Genomic DNA, 17,134 nt, shown 5'->3' with positions numbered 1-17,134 from the left:
GCCCAGTGAGGCTGTACATAGGCTTTGAGCTAAATGACAACAACATGCTCACAATGACGATGCTGACTTGTTGATGTTTTATCAGGTATAATATTTATATGTTCACCATCTTAGTTTAGTGCTAGTTAGCTAGAGCAAAAGTACACTAAAAGCACATTTAAACTTGAAAATTTCAAATTAGGGCTAGTAGCCTATTGCACACAAAAAATAGAATTTACAAGAGAAAAACATTCCCATAAACATTAGTGTTGCCAAACATGGATTGACATGACAATTCATTTTCTTTTAAATCCATGCCTACTTTTGACATACCCACTATTTAGTTTCTGCATATAAGCTAACAAATTTATCTCTGTCTAGCACAAACACACACACACACCTCTGTTTGTTTACCTAGATTGGCTAGATACACTGTGTGTATATAGCACATTTCTCAAGTATTCAAAGAGCTGAAATCCATTTGCAAGGAAATTGGATTTACTGAACTGGGCGGCTTTGTAAAGCTTTGTGGAGCTCCAGCAACCAGGCCTGATGGGAATGCAGGGAAATTGCACTTATCTGGCCACGAGAGGATTTGAGAAGAGTTGTTACTGTAATTGATAATCGTGTGTGGGTTGAATGCAGCGTGTCTGTTGATAATGACTCCCAAAATCAAACCTCTGAGTCTGCTCTTCTCCACTCGAGCATGGGGACATTGTGTTCCTGCTGCTCTCTGCTTCAAGCTTGTCCAGGGTGTGCATGCCCAAGATTCCTATCATTGCCCAAAGCGGCCAGCCCATCTGCAATTATGTTGTGTTGTCTGATAATGACCTCCCCTCTCTGCAGCCACTGAGGAGCTCATTTTATTCATAAACATGCCGGATGGAGATAATTGGTGAAACATAATAGGTCGATGATGCTGCAGCTCATTTCACTTAGAAATGGCCCCTAGATCTCCGCTATATGAGAGTCCATTTCCTGAATGTGAAACTACTCTTTCCATTACGATACATTAGGCAAGTGCAGAGGAAAGCAGGAAAATAAACTTTTCTGTGCACTTTGCATTTGATTTACATGATGTACAGTATTTTCTGTAGATGACACACCAAGTTCCCTTTGCTTATGTGTCTTTATGCACGGACCACCACATGTTTCTTTTCTTGAGTTATTCTGCAGCGTTCGTCTCTCAGCATTTGTACTTTGTTTAATTTGTTTGCAGTTAGAAAAACAATAAAACTAATAAAAACTTGTATTGTCAGTATGTTTAAAAATGGAATATATGAAATATTACACCTTAAAAGAAACAAGGAAGCATTCGCATCCAAAATCCCCAGCAACATGCCAAATGGAATCTAGCTGAAAGCAATGCTCAGTAAGACGGAGAGTTTAACCAAAGCAAACTGTGTGAATGACAAGTAGGGGAACAAGGCAAATGCTGACACCTGAATCCAAAAAAACTGCTTGTTTTACCTCGATCTGCTGCTCTCACAGTGTTGGGAGTCCAGGAGAGGAACACACAAAACCACGTGACTTGCGCTTTAACCTGCCTTCAAGCCCACTGACTCAGTTGTACATTTACATTTATTCATTTAGCTGACGCTTTTATCCAATGCAACTTACATTTTTGCTATTTATGTCAGAGGTCACACGCCTCTGAAGCAACTAGGGTTTAAGTGTCTTACTCAGGGACACATGGGTAGAGGTGTCACAGTGGGGAATTGAACCCAGGGCTCTCACACCAAAGGCATGTGTCTTAGCTACTGATCCATCCTCACCCCAGTAGTAAATGGAAAGGTTGTTTTGTTACAATATGAACACCAGCAAATTATTGGTATTTATTTAATCGTGAACAGGTGTTTGAGTGGTGCAACTACAGTAACATGAATTCATGTGACTAGTTTAAATAATAATTTTACTTTATCACAACTTATTTTAATATTCTGGAACATCATTCCTATCAGTTATGAAATCAAGATATGGGAACACAACAACATCGATACTACAAATTCCAACAGGGCAGGAAAAACAAGCATTTGACGATCAGAAAGGTTTTAAACAAGCATTCTCTTTATTTGAAAGTAAAACTGAAAGCAAGCACACCCAAAATGTAATAGTCTCTTGTTGAACAGGAAAAGTGTGTGTGCACAACTTCAGGAAATATGGTAGGTCAAAGCTGAATCAAGAAGTTGGTCTGTAAACCGTGATGGATGTTTGAGGAATAAGCTCACTGTTCATCTTCATTTTCTATTCCAAATACTTTGTGGGGGTGCTCATTTTTGCAACAAGTCCTCTAAATTAAACGTCAAAATACATAGTTTGTCGATGTCCTCTACAATGCTTTCAGACCTGATGCCTCTTTCAGCAGGATGAGATCATTTGTCCATTTTATGACATGACAGAATGGTTAAGGTTTTGCTGCAAACAAACTACTATTCTACTGTGTTGAAGTCCAATGTTTTGTTGATCCATCCATCCACCTCAATCTTGTGATGTCACCTTACTTTCTCCTTTCTTTTGATAATTGCTATGGCTGATAGAAAGCTTAGTCATTTGAATGTGTCATTTGAAATGATGAATGATGCTGTTGTCCTTATTGGGAGTACAGTCTCCATTTGGTGTAAATTATGGCCAAAACATATATAATGTAAGACCTAATTTGTTGTAAACAATAATTATACTAACTAAAGAGGAGGGTAAAGACACAGCCATCTACTTTAATTGTGGATTAATGAAAGCTAAGCTAGTAAGCTAGGCTAGGCTAGAAGCTAAACTAACAGTCAACAATGAAGTACACCCTTACTCTAAGATTCTAAGGTAGCAAATCTAAGATGATACAGGCAAAGTACAGAGAGAATAACAGAGTAAATAGGTGGAAGAGTGAAGATTATTGTAGCTATTCTGCAAAGGTTGTGAACTGTAGAGTTCCTCCTATTGCCTGTTTAGTTTGTAAAATTGATCAGAAACACATGGTTGCAAGAGTTATGGATGCTGTCTTTCCACATGAGATGGTTCCTGTGCATTTGAAAAACACAATTTGACATTTATGACAGGCCATCACTCAATTATCAAAAACTGAGTTGATAAAGAAGAGGAACGGTACGTTCAGCTCATATTAAAATAACTGTAAAGTTGTCTTCACCATCCATACCTGAAAGGAGCATCTGGCCTGACAAGACATGCATTGTTCATCCTTTGCCTACTTTGAGAACAGATGGATAATATATCTGATGAGTGTTGTCTGACGTGTCATTAACGGCTCAGCAAAGCTAACAAACAATTTTGAACGTTTAAAATCTGCCATAAAACACAAAATTGATATATCTTTAAAATTATGTGGTTGAAAATGTAAAACCTCATTCAGAAAAATAACAGCATCAAAGAGAGAGTACAGAAAATGTGACACTGACAATGACAATTTTGATGGACTACAGCTATAAACTGTATTTCCATGGAAGCTGCATAGTCTGTATTGTTATTAAGTCACTCACATTAAAGCGTTTGTCCATCTGCTGAATGGAGCATATGTTTTTAATGCTTCTCCTAATCAAGAACAAGTTGATTATGAATCACAATTCCATATGTCTTGTAGTGACGAAGCAATCAGTAATGGTCTACACATTTCCCTCCTTGTCACCACTAATCTCCAAGAGACAGATGTTACACAGGAGTGATGTGTGACGCAATTCTGCAGGTTCAGTTAAAACAACTTCAGCTTTATATTCAGAACATGTCACTTGATATGAATATTAACATCTTTGGCATGGTTCCATGTTGGCTCTGTGTGTTTAGTTTCTGCATATTTTCAGCTTCTTTTGTCGTTATTGGCTATAGAGCTGCGAGGTGCCAAAGACTCCCTCAGCCATCTAATCTGGGTATCACTGTGCCAATGGAATTGTTTAGTCATTTATTGAATAGTGCACTCATTTTGATTCACATTATCAAATGTTGTTCTTTTTGAATTAAGGAGCTTAATTAATCATAATAATTATTCCATGCTGAGTATGAGAGGAATATTCAATAGATCGCCAAAAACTCTTTTCCAGCCACATTTGTTAGTCTGTGTTTTCTGCACACTACCAAAACTGAAATGTTCTTGAAATTATAACATTCACCATTCATAAGTGACTTAAAGCGCTTGGCTTTATTTCATATGCATCTCGATGGAGGATTCTGCACTGTTATATAATCAGCTTAACTGACCGTGCTTATGTTGATAATACTTCAATTAACTGCTGCACAGGGCAATCACTGGCACTGGTTTTCTGCACTCATGCTTTCACGAGGCAGCCAGTCAGTGTGTGCACACAGTCTGAGAAGATTTGGCAGAGAGGGACCTCCTTTGAAGGTGGCCATGCAGACGGCTAATGTGAGAGTGAATGGGCATTTTCTTTGGCCTGGCTGTGGGGTATGCCTGGTTGGCTGGGCAAAGCTGTCTCCATCTCCCTTTCTCTGCTTTTCTCGCTCTCAGAGTAAATGAAAAGAAAGTCTGGTGTGAGTTGCTGGAGCCCTGCCAGGAGCCCCACTTATCCCCGGTGTAATTCTGACCACTTGCTTAAGAGGAATGAGGCCCTCCACTCATTAAAACAGAGATGGCTCTTTAAAACCCTATTTTACAGTTTGCTCAAATATTCCATCCACCTTAGACTCCACTTTCCTGACCACAAACCCACCATTCCTACCACTGTAATTATGTTCTTATTGTCACCTCATTTGCCCCCTCATTTAACCTCTATGATTTTTCCAGCATCCACAAAAGCCAGAACTGCAGAGTAAGATGGTGGTTCACTCTCTCCAGTCCCCTCAGGGCTCTTGAACAGCCTCCACACCCATGGTGCCAGGGCAGATTAAGCCCCTCAGCATTCTCTTTGGCCAGATCTCAGTGTTACATAAGCCCCGGGCACGCTGGTGTCTTTCAAAAGCTTTCCCTGTCGTGTTCAAAAGGCAGAACATGGCCAGTCAAGCACACTGAGACAGGCAGGTGTTTACAGCACAGTTCTGTCACTTGGGGTGGATGGTCAGCTAAAGGTCCATTGACATTGCTACATGACAGTTTAACTTCATCATCAGGATCAGGAGGGCCACGTAACCCGAAAAGGTAACGGGACCTGCAAGAACAGACTGCAGCTCAATATGAGTGCATACAAATACACATACTGTACATGTTGGCTGACCTTTAGATGTTTGTAGGTGAACCACTCTGCCTGCCACCCACAGAGAGGTAAAGCACAGCAGGTATTTTCAGACGGGGTCCAGCTCACGTTCAGTACACTCAGCTCCACTTTTCTGTGACTCACAAAGGTCTTTATAGATCAGAGCCACTAACTTTGAGTCACAAATGTATCAGGTTGACACACATGAGCAGAAATAAATGACAAAATAGTTTTTTAATCAAGTACTGTGTACACTCAGCTTTTAAGTTAATAGGGCAAAGTTGTTAGCAAACAGTTGCTTATTTGCACATTTATTTGAGGCAGTAGGATGAGGTATGTAGGGATTGAGTCAGAATAAACTACATTGTATGCGTGTTTGTTCGTGGTACTGAAAGAACATGGCACCCAGTGCTACAGTGTGGCTCACTGATGTGTTTTAAATTGTTTTCTGGACAATAATGGAGCTATATGGCATGGAAGAATAAGATATATCAGGCTTTGGCTTTCATGGAATTAGCAATAACAAAAAGGTAGAATAGCATTAGTCCATAGGTTTCACATAATGAGCTGAAACATGAAGCCTTTTCCTGGTCTGAGCACAGAGGGTAGGATGTGCACGTGGTTATTAATATACACAGGAGCGGTAGCACACTGTTGGGTAATGTGGGTCAACGTGCATGTGAGTAAGTGAGGCAGAGTAACCCCCTGACGCTCTCATGTCCTGACATCAAGGGGATGGTGGGGCATCTTGAATCAGCTTTGAGTCTGAAACGGCCTCTGGTCTGTCTGCAAGTGATGTGTGTCCTCAGCATGCTGTGGCTGTAAATACACAAAGAAACAAGGCATGCGCTTTGTGTTACTATGATGGGGATGGTGTTGCCTATGAACATTTCAGACAAATTGGCAGAGGAGCCATTGCATCCAATCCAAGACTTGCGCATTGATCCTTGTTGAGGTACTGGGTCCCACTTAAAAGATAGGAAAAGTTACAGTGCTTGTTTCAAAAGGAGAAATTGTAACGTCACAGACACAGTGTACTGATGAACTTGCTCTACATACACACTCTACCCCTCCATGCACTAAATGTTCTTCCAGCATGTTTTGTCACACTTTCTATTTTAATGCCAGTCTGGGTCAAATAATGTTCTCACTCTCTCTTTAGGCTTCAAAATTGGGGTTTTTCAAACAGAATCAAAACTCAGTCCTAGGATGTTTAGATACATTTCAAAATGCATTTAAAACTGAAATTAATTTATATTAAGAATGACTTTACCTGTTGTTATGCATTTATCCCTACTGGACTGGTTCTCCACGCATGTTCAACAAAGTCAAGGATTTGACTTCACTTAGGCTTGAAAGTTGAGCGTGAAGTAAATTTTTGACCTTAGACATAGCAGTTGACAAAATAATCTCAGCTAAATTCCACTTTGTTAGTGTAGGCTATATGATTCAAGTGTGTTTATGATAATCTCATGGGTGCACATTGTTCATAGTTTACTAAAGAAGACGATATTGGTGTGTATGTCATTTGAATATTTTCTCTCTCTCCAATTTAGTGTAGTGTGCTTTTCAATAAAGGCAGAAATTCATTACAAAGAATGAATCTGCTGTTGGATCAAAGACAGAAAGCACACAGTGGGAGACACTTCATGAGCAAGACACACAGAGGTGTGCAACCTCTGACATATAGCAATGGTAAGTCGCTTTGGATAAAAGCGTCAGCTAAATTACTATTTACTTACTTAATTATTCTCTGGGTAGTCAGTGCATCCAGCCAAGAAATGGTCCCGCACCTGTAAAACCACATACGGTTTTTACACTTTAGTTTTTTGTTTTCCCTGGCAAAACTAAGCTAACCATTTTTACCATAAAGACTTGAGCGTGGTATCAGTCTCCTCATCCAACATCTATCTCAACAAGAAAGCCAATGTCAAACTATTATTTTATATTTAATAAAGAATAAAGATGATTTTTACTGCAGCTTCATTGTTGCTGATTTCCTCCAAAATACTCTAAAACGCTGAACTGTCCTTGCTCTGATCAAGACAATACTGTAACCCAATATCATTACCAAGATCAGATGGAAATACTCTGAATATGATCCCATGGACGTTGAGTAAAATCCCTTTGCAGCGCAAAAGCCCCTGGCTGATTAACTCTGATTGAAGGTCCTGAAATTACGTCCAGACTTGGTCAAAAGAAGGGCAGCTAATGGGGCAGAGAGCTATGCATGCATGTCATGTATCCATGCGTCCGATCATCAGCAGTGCCGGGAGAAGCTGGGGCCTCGAGTTCATTTTTCGCTGACCTGGATTTTTCTTGTTTGTGGAATCAGTTTATGGAGTAGATGTAGAGTATTTCTAATACTCTTCATTATGACATCTGATCATGATGTTTTTGGTGGATCTGAGGTCAAATACTTCATTGGGGAGAGGGCTTATCTGCAGCTGAAACATCTTTTCTTAGGCTCATTCGATTCAGATCCTCTCATGTCCTATAGCGTTTTAATGAAGTGGAATTCTTTTGGTCTCTGCACAATTTGTTTCCATCATGATTAAGAGTTGCATAACTCAAGTTGTTTCATCTCCTCCCCTCTCCAGATGGCAGCTATTTGAATAGGCATGCAAAGCTCTGATCAGCACAGGCCATTCAAAACAAAGGGAACAATCAGACATACCCTTTAAGTACACAGTGATTTCAGTATTTAACTATGTTGTATATTTTCTCTACCTGTTTACTTGATGAAAAGAAATAAAATACTTATATTAAGCTAATATCTTTGAAAGTTTACTAGGGTGACCCTCAGTAGTGCTATAAAATATGACTGACAGCTACAGAGTGTATTTGAGAAAGTTCTACATGTGCATTTGCATGCATTTGTGTCAAACTCATTCGTTTAAATTTTTGTGTGTTTTTCCCTCTTTTGAGGAGCTGGCAAGCGACAGCCGCCATCATCTGGGTGCAGTAATGCCTCAAAATACAAAGAGCCCCATTCAGAGGCCTCAGCAGCCGTATCCCACACCCACACAGTCAAGAGGACACCCAGACCCATCCAGTGCACAGCCTGGAGTCATTATGGAAAGCAGTGTGTACTTGCACAGCAGTAAAACATTCACAGGAAAACATTAAGCAAGGCTTGGAGGCTTGGAGGAGAAAAATGACGGAACAAAAATCTGTTGATAAGCACATATGTCCAGGAACTGTCTCCCTCCTGCCATCTCATCTACAGTGATTTACGTTTATCAAACACACACAGGAATTATTCCCACAGCTTACAACAATATTTTACAGTTTCAGCTATCCGAAGAGCTCAGGGGTCCACATACCATGTGTAAAGTGAATGTGGTGCCAGGAGGTTCCCTGGACTGGTCTTTCAGAGATGGAGCCAGAAAAAGATCTTAGAGGCAGAAAGAAAGGCCCCGGATCCTGTGAACTCTGGACAGAGGCAAACAATGGCAGAACAATATTATAGGGGGACTCAACTCATTTTACACATCAAAGTCTGCTTTTAGATCTTAGTGGGTACTACTGCTCATGTAAAAAGTTTTATAATGCCATATAAATATAATTCTTTGGCTGAGCGAAGTCTGATAAAAGTCACTTGAATCAGTGTCAGTTGTGGTTGAAGACAGGTTTAAAAATACATGGTTTGGAGTTAGAAAGAAGTGATCTTACCAGACCTCTGTAGCCCGCTCCTCATCTCTGCTGCAGGCTAGAGGCTCGAGACTACATAAGCAGCTACTAGCATGACACAGCCAAATCTCCAACTGTCGACTGGTAAGTTGCATTGTGGGTAATGTAGGCAGCAGTTTTTGATATTTTTTGTTTTAAACTGTCCATCTCAAGTCAAGTATAATATAGGTGTATATGACAGTCACCTTTGGATGATGTTTCATGCCTCTATCTATGGGCTTGTTTCTAGTGCGACAGGAGTCTAAGAGTGCCTTAATGAGTTTTTCCAAAGTGCAAAGATCCTTAATTTTTTAATGAGTGTGACTCCCAGGGTGAGAAGAAATTTGCTGTGTGGAAAAGCCCTGACGTCAAACACACAGGCACTTTAATATTCCCACACTGAACCGTTCCCTTTATATCATAAATGTGAAATTTATTTGGCTTCGGAGTGAGTGATGAAATATGGCACTTCAACCATCAATACATCCTGCAGCAGCCTTTGGTACAATACAATGCAGACTCACTTCTGAAAGCTGCTGATTCTACATGTAACTCCACACCAGTGCAGGCAAGGTAGGGCAATTGACTTGACCCATGAAATATTCATATGAAGATGTTCTGAAACACATTTGCATTCATTAAAAGTCACTCTACGTGCAAATAACGGATTGTGTAATGGGACATTGCAGATGGCTTAGACTGACGACAAAAACAAAGAAATAGGCCAAGAGCATAAAACCTATAAGAATCTCATCACCTTTGTGTAATCTGACACGACTTAACAGCGTTAATAGGCAGTAACACTCAGCAGAAAAGGCTAAAGGAAGCCAAATATCTGATGTTCTTGAAGATGAAGATTTATATAAAAAGCAATCACGCAGGAGGACTGCAGTGTTTCTGAACAGTGCAGTTAACAATCACTTACTAATATGCATGAGTGTGCACTGTCACACTTGCACTTACTCCTAAATCATACAGATGTCTAGGCAAAATTGTTTTAGCAATTTTAAAACAGTGACTACTGAAGCCTAAAGACAAAGCTAAATCAAATAAGCATTTTGCAGGCAGTAAATAAAGGCAGTGATATTTACAGAGGTTTATTCTCATTAGCTTCTATTTGAAGTCATCTAAGAAGCACAGACTGCCCCCTGTTGACCACCGATGAAAACACAGACAAAAAGCTGCATCAGAAGCCTTTTATTTAAAAAAAAACAGCTCATTCAATAAATCATCATTGTACAAAATGTCAGTAGAGAGCACACTATGCTATGAGCAAGTGCTTGGGGCATCCTGGCAAGCAGTGTTTTACAGTGAAATATTGAAAACTACCATGAAAACAGCAGCTTTGGTGTCACAGTTTTTTTTTACAACAAACAAAAACATCAAAGAACAAGTAAGTTAACAGAGAATTCAGTGTTTATGTACAGAAGTACCTGCACAGAAATGCCTTACAAACTGTACAGAAGCTTAACATGTACGTTAAAATCATTATTTCACATGCTGGTTGAAACATTTGTTCTTTGTTCAACAATGAAATGAACCTTTAGTAACCTCACATTTTCCTGGATTAACTATGTATTATCTGTGTGAATGTGAATAACAATCAAAGCTTTAATTTCATATATTTTAGAATATATATATTTTGCATTACTTCAACATACTTAATATTCAGCTCAGTTGAACTTTATGTTATGGACATAAAATTGTCTAACATTATCTTTCATATGATATCTCTGCATCAGCTTTACTTCCTCTGTTTCTAACTTTCAAAAATAAATGTGTAATTGGTAAAACTGGCCTATGATCAACAGTAAATATTATCCATACTGCCTATTAATTGTTATTGCTTTTATTTCCAGTTGCAGGATTGTTGATAGTTTGTGAAATCTTTGTTGTTTTGGCCGCTTTCTCTTTTTTAACTTCCTTCTTCACCACCACCTCGACCTCCTCACCTTCCTCGTTTTCTGGCTTGACAGTGACCTTCCTCAGCTTGTGCTTGCCCTTCATGGGAGTAGCGAAAGTGAGCGAAGACTTGATGAAATCCAGTGGGAAGATGCCCACGTCTCCATCGAAACGGTTCTTGGTCACCTGCAGGGACCTGCGGCCGGGACACGTCACCAGCTTCTTCTCCTGCAGAATGAGGACGTTGTCGGCTTCTTGGCTGGCCTGGAAGGGGTTGAAGGTCAAGATGTGTCTTAGTTATGTCGAATAACTGCAGCTTTGTAAAGAGGGCCAAGACATATGTATTTTCATGATAATGTTGAGTCAAGTTTATTAAAATCCACTACCTTTAGCTAAATAAAGAAACACATTATACTCATGAGCAAATTAATATGGCGAAAATGAAAAACAAAAACAAGTAAAACAAAAGCACTACGAAGTATAATAATAGCTGTGAATTTTATTTCGACTGCCCAGGTTTAGCCAGATTATGTGTAGCATATGTATGTGTCATTTTCTATTACTGTGTAAATTAGGATCTTATTTTTAGTTTTTGTCTCGTGCCTTTAAACTGTACAACCTATTATTCTCCTCTTGTCCTCTTGTTTTGTTTTCCTTGTATCTGCTTCCCCTTGGACATATTATCCATAAACATGGCATTTCTTTTCATATTTATGCTGATAACACACAAATATACTTGTCCGTCAGATCCACAGACCCTGGAATGCTGAGTTCATTTAACAACTGCCTTTGTGAAGTTAAAAAAATGGATGTCAAATAATTTCCTCCAGCTGAACTCAGACTAAACAGAAATCCTGGTCATTGGGTCCCAGCAGATGGCAAATCAAATACTGCCATCTGCTGGTTCCTTAGTAAATCACATTAAGCCTGTGGCAAAGAACCTTGGTGTTTGGTTTGATAGTAATTTAAATTTCGAGCAGCACACCACAAAGCTTGTTCAATCATGTTTTGTCAACTTAGAAATATAGCTAAAATTCGATCTATGTTAACTTTTAAGGACACCGAGACCATTTTACACGCCTTCATCTCATCACGCCTGGATTATTGCAACAGCCTTTTCACCTGTTTAACCCAAAAATCTATTGATCGACTCCAGACTGTCCAGAACTCATCTGCCAGGCTTTTAACCAGAACAAAGAAATATGACCACATTACTCCTATTTTAGCTTCATTACACTGGCTCCCAGTATGTTTTAGAATTGACTTTAAAATTCTATTGATCACTTTTAAAGCTCTTCATGGCCTCTCGCCTTGTTATATTTCTGACCTTTTAGTCCCATACGCACCAGCACGTACCTTGAGATCCTCGGGCAGAGGTCTGTTGTCTGTTCCAGAGTCTCGACTGAAAACTAAAGGGGACAGAGCGTTTGCTGTCAGGGCCCCGAGGCTCTGGAACAGCCTGCCCGAGGAAATCAGGTCAGCTGAGTCAGTGAACTCCTTTAAGTCCCTTCTTAAAACATACTTTTATAGGAGAGCCTTTCCCGATCTTATTTGACTTTATTTTATCCCTTTTATTTTATTTTACTAATTTTATATTAAATTTTCATGCTCTCATCTTTTTTTTTTTTTTTGTATTATTCTTTACACTTGTTAAAGCACTTTGTAACTTGTTTTTGAAAAGTGCTCTACAAATAAGGATTATTATTATTATTATTATTTGTTGGCAATTTGCACACTTTATTTTACTTACAAATTTTTGTTCATTACATTATTTGTGTTGTGTCGTCTCTCCTTGTCCTCTTTAAAAAATGAAGTGTACCACACTGTATATAAAATAGTTTAAAAGTAAAATTCTGTTACTGATTTTATTCAAATATATTCATGAAATCTCACCAAATCATGGTAAAAAGGTTGAAATTGAATGAAAAATGTATCTGTCACTGTCACACAGAAAAATAAAACATTCCTCTGTCTTACCTTTGCTGAACCAAAGATGGATGCTGTTTGCAGTTCTCGGTCATCCTCTTCTTTCCTGGGGTGAATGATCAGAGTGACGTGGCAGCTGCTGTTGGTGGCAAACTTCCTGAATGCTCCAATAATGTGGTCCTGGACTGCAAACCTGGTCCACATGAAACATAATTTATTCCCATATTTGTCACGGGCAAGTCACTTTAAAATGTATTGCGCCTCATGAAACTGATATTAATTTTCATTTGGCTAATAAAAAACACAAATAACTGGACCAAAACTCCATTCAGATCTCATTGTACACTATAACACTATAACAAACCACACAGTCCAATGTGGAGTAAACAAACCCAAAAGTCGCATTTGGAATCATCTTTATTTAAACTGACATAGATACAGGATAGAAATTGTTTATCTTCCCATTTGTCAGGACTTTACTCTTACTCACTTGTCTACTGAGAGGTTTTCCTGCCCCATCATGAACTGCAGGTTGTCAATGACGACATGGTTGATATCATACAGGTAGACAGCATGTTGCATAGTGTCAATTACTGTCCTATAGAAGGGTTAGACAAAATTAATTCATATAAAAATGCTGCTTTTATATCATGTAAAAGCTTCATTACACTGCAGATGAGTAAACAAATTAAGCTCACAATAAACAAACTTATAGTAAAGCTCTTAAGTATTTCAGACAAGTGCTGCAACTAAACAATATTTTTCTTTCTCGATTCATTCTTTGATCAATAAAATGTCAGAAAATAGTAAAAAATAAAATAAAATAAAAAATCCCCATTTTCCCCAAAGTCCAAGGTGAATTCTTCAAATATCTTGTTTTTTTGTCCAACCAACAATCCAAAACTCAAAGATATTCAAGTTACAATGATATAAAACAGAGAGACGCAGGAAATCCTCACATTGGAGATGCTGGAACACAAAAAATGCTTGGTATTTTTCTTTTAGCAATGGCTTTGTCAATGAATAGATCACCATAATAGTTGCCAGGAAATTTTCCGATCAACACATGAAATAATCAACAGATCATTGCAGCTCCCTTTAGTTTAATTAATTCTTACAACATGCCTGAAACACTGGTAACACTTACTTGATGTTCTGCTGCCCGTGGAACGTCATAAAGTAGAGTGGCAGCTCTTCAAACTTGTCTGCCCAGAAGTCGTACTGCTCCAGGTTTTCCTCCAGCCTCTGCATGGCAAACTGTGTCAGCATGATCTTAGCCAGACGCACGTTGTTGATCTCAAAGCTGCCCCATAACGTGTTGACGCCCTGCATGCAAAGGTCCAGGGCAAGCTCACTGATAAAGGTGGTCTTCCCACTGCCAGTAGGCCCTGGTAAACAGAGAAATATACATATTAAGATAAACAGCAGGTATCTGATTGTAAACTGTGCAGAGTGGAGAAGAGATACTGACATGTACCAGTGTTTACACCTCATATTAACACTCATCATTCATTATCATTATATCATTGTTTTTCAGGACAGTTTTATTAAAGTGCCTTGTGTGTAGTGTTGTACTTTGTTAAAATATAGAAACAAAGAGGGTAGCTCCAACACTGAAATTAAAAACAGAATTGGCAAAAACAATGTTAAGTTAAAGCTGCATTCATTGATTTTTAGCCAATGGAAACGCCGTTTGGTAATGGACAGATAGTGTAAACATAGTGTTTGCTGAAAACTGCTACCTGCTGTGGAGTTTGTGGGCCAGAAAACCAAAACAATGACCTGAAAGAAGCTAAAATGCTCCGTAGAGCTGAAGGGAACTGCAGTTTGTCATTACCTACGACACTTTTCACATTACACATAGTGATTCGATCCATTAATATAAAATATTGATTAGTGCTTTAATGTTTTATGATGCTATAAAAGGTATGTTTTAAATAGCTAGGAACCAGGACTTCAACTTTACTTAAGAAATACAGAAAACACTGATCTGGGCTCTAAAACATAGTTTTTCCTTCTACCTGTGAAAACAGTCAGCTCCCCCTTGCGGTGTCCCTTCAGGATCCTGTTGAGTTCCAGAAACCTCGTCCACTTCACTCCAGCCACTTGCTCTGTGTTCACCAGTTCCCCGTACACATCCTCTCTGAGCTGCTTGAAGGACACTATGGATTTGTGGGCTGCTGGGATGGAGGATTTTATGATGTGGCTGAAGTTCTTCCCATGCGCCAGCGCCTCCACAGGACACGGCCGATACTCTCCGGGCCGCACAAGCGAGCAGCGCCTCAGACCCAATTTGCGTGAAAAGATCTTTGACGCCTCCCAGGAGCGAATATCGCCTCCCAGCCACAGCGTCACACGCTTGAACTGTTCCAGGTAAGGCAGCAGGATCGGCGGAAGGCAGCTGACCCCACGTGGAAGAGCAACACTGGGGAGTCCTGTGGCCTGGCTCACAGCCAGAGTGTCCAGCTCATGTCCAGTCAACACCACCTCCGAGTCCATACGGCCCACCAGCGGGAGGCCAAACAGGTTGTAGTAAGAATTATACTTCGGGAGTGTAGCTTCATTATAAGTAACTTTCTCAGTTTCTGTGATTTGGGCGGAGAGAAGCTTCACACCCTTTAGGGAGCAGTCAGGTCCACCAAACCATGGGAAAACCAGACTCTTGGTAGGCTTGAAGACCCTAACACCAAACTTCTTCAGGGTTGCATTAGAGACCTTTGTGATCTGAAACAAAACATTGATAAACCTTATCATTCTGTGAAGACAATAACCTCCAGATGTTACAATATGTTCCCTACTTTTTTATGGTGATAATAAACTTTTTTGATTTGCCTTCCATTTGATAAACTTTTAAATCCCTGTTGTGTTTGAACTTGTTTTTGAGTTTGAAGGCCTCCTAGCAATTGAAAATAAATCTAAAATATTACGATTTAAATGTTTAACCATATGTCAGTATGTTTTATTGTTTTGTTCTGTTCATATTATTTTGTCACTTCTTAAAATTTTTACTTGTCAGCTCCTAGTCTTTTATTGTCTTAACTAGTCTTTTTCTTGTTTATTGATTGTGAATACTGCATATTATTCTGTTCAGAACATTGCAGGAATTAGTTTGAATATTTATACAGTAAATTAAGTTTTAGATTATTACTCACAATTTATCTAAATGACAAGTATTTACAACAGTTACAGAGGCAAAATCCTCACTAAGAATGTGATATTATCTACACATTCAAAGATCATAATATGGATAATAATATATTAATTTATAAAATGCAAATGTTGGCTTGTTTGCTTCTTACACCTTTAACTTCTTCACATATCTCCTTTTATTTATTACTATAAGATTAGATCACTCGTGTTCCTTTAGATACACCAGCACATCTCTCACTAATTCACACTCAACAGTACCTTGAACATGGTTTTAATGAGCTGAGCCTCGTCCTCAGGGACATCAGTGAAGGGAACAGAGCTGGACCAGATCCTCTGCACCTCCCTCAGCTCTCTCTCCCTCTCCTCCTGCTCCTCCACACTCTCTGGATACCCCAATAGCACATGAGGGCTGAGGAAGTCCTGCTCCTCCTTCTGCATCACCTCCAGACAGTCCTGGAGATCCTCCCAGCTGCCTTCCACCAAAGTGTCTTTACACAGAAACTGCCCGGTGGTTTTATCGATGAACAAGGTGAAGCTGTCCTTCCTGGCAGACGACTCGACAAAGATGCTCTGGATGTGGAGGCAGCTGTAGCCATCGTGGAAGGGAATGTCTTTGGAGCGCAGATACTGTTTGATGTCTGTGACTGTGATGGGGCTCAAAGTAAACTCTACAGTAGACTTAGCATCCTTTTTATAAGCCCTGCTCCCACTGTGTGCCGGGAAGCAGGCCTTACCCTGAATCTCTAAACCACATGGAGCCTCAGAAGGTCTGTGGAGGACCCTCTGAGTGAGAAGTCTCACACAGATGGGTGAAAAATGTCTTTGGTGGAGAAACCTCGGGGCTGCCACCTGCGAGAGACAGGCGGTGCCCTTCAGCAGCAAGCTCCTCCACATGAGTTATCTGGTTAGGACATTGAACCTGCATAAAAATAGGATGAAATAGCCGCATACAACAACAAAGTCACAAATATGTGCCTGGGGTGAGCTGAGCTAACGTTGGTCAAACAAAGGACAAACAGTGAGGCAAAAAAAAACGTTACTTCTGATTAAACGGACGTTGACTGAATATGCTTCAAATCCTTAACTAAATTAAATTAAGTTTCATAAAAGCAAAACCGTACAAACGCCAGCTTACTGGCTCTGCAGACTGCCCTCATTTTCCTCCATGCTCCTCTTACCCGGGCTTTACGGTGCGTTTTCAAAACAAATCCGTGTGAAACATACACCGAAAGGTACTGAACACTGTAAAAGCTTTCCATGTACTTTTGTCTTATTACAAAATTCAAAAATCACATTCAACATTTTAACTTGCTGAAGCAAGACGTGTTATTAATATATACTTATATTAAATCGTA

At 39.5% G+C, this 17,134-nt stretch overlaps 1 protein-coding gene and 1 long non-coding RNA gene across 5 annotated transcripts; both read right to left on the bottom strand.

The window, feature by feature from the left end:
• Positions 1–2,024: 2,024 nt before the first annotated feature.
• LOC119915399 lies at positions 2,025–9,252 on the bottom strand. Its single transcript, XR_005446940.1, has 4 exons — positions 8,805–9,252; positions 8,456–8,564; positions 6,872–6,922; positions 2,025–5,948 (listed from the first exon to the last, which is right to left on the bottom strand). It is a non-coding gene; the product is annotated as an uncharacterized LOC119915399 (long non-coding RNA).
• Positions 9,253–9,983: 731 nt separating this feature from the next.
• Positions 9,984–17,109, bottom strand: twnk (twinkle mtDNA helicase). 4 transcript variants are annotated; one of them, XR_005446957.1, is made up of 7 exons: positions 16,038–16,908; positions 14,651–15,353; positions 13,777–14,017; positions 13,120–13,227; positions 12,681–12,822; positions 10,575–10,967; positions 9,984–10,465 (listed from the first exon to the last, which is right to left on the bottom strand). XR_005446957.1 is itself a non-coding variant. In XM_038735043.1 (7 exons), exons 2-7 carry the CDS (start codon positions 16,671–16,673, stop codon positions 10,635–10,637), a joined length of 2,163 nt encoding a protein of 720 aa, XP_038590971.1. In that variant the 5' UTR covers positions 16,674–16,698; positions 16,915–17,109; the 3' UTR covers positions 10,482–10,634. The 4 variants fall into 4 exon arrangements, 3 of the variants coding, with proteins under 3 accessions (XP_038590971.1, XP_038590972.1, XP_038590970.1); XM_038735043.1 differs by lacking the exon at positions 9,984–10,465 and adding an exon at positions 16,915–17,109 and having other exon boundaries at positions 10,482–10,967; positions 16,038–16,698; XM_038735044.1 differs by lacking the exon at positions 9,984–10,465 and having other exon boundaries at positions 10,482–10,967; positions 16,038–16,698; positions 16,820–16,909.
• Between the last annotated feature and the right edge of the window lie 25 nt (positions 17,110–17,134).

Source organism: Micropterus salmoides, unplaced genomic scaffold (genome assembly GCF_014851395.1).
Source record: "Micropterus salmoides isolate LMB-PRFRI ecotype aquatic unplaced genomic scaffold, ASM1485139v1 Ms_hic_scaffold_21, whole genome shotgun sequence".
NCBI classification, from domain to species: domain Eukaryota; kingdom Metazoa; phylum Chordata; class Actinopteri; order Centrarchiformes; family Centrarchidae; genus Micropterus; species Micropterus salmoides.
The sequence above is the reverse complement of the archived record's forward strand: the minus strand, read 5'-3'. Positions and strand labels throughout refer to the sequence as shown.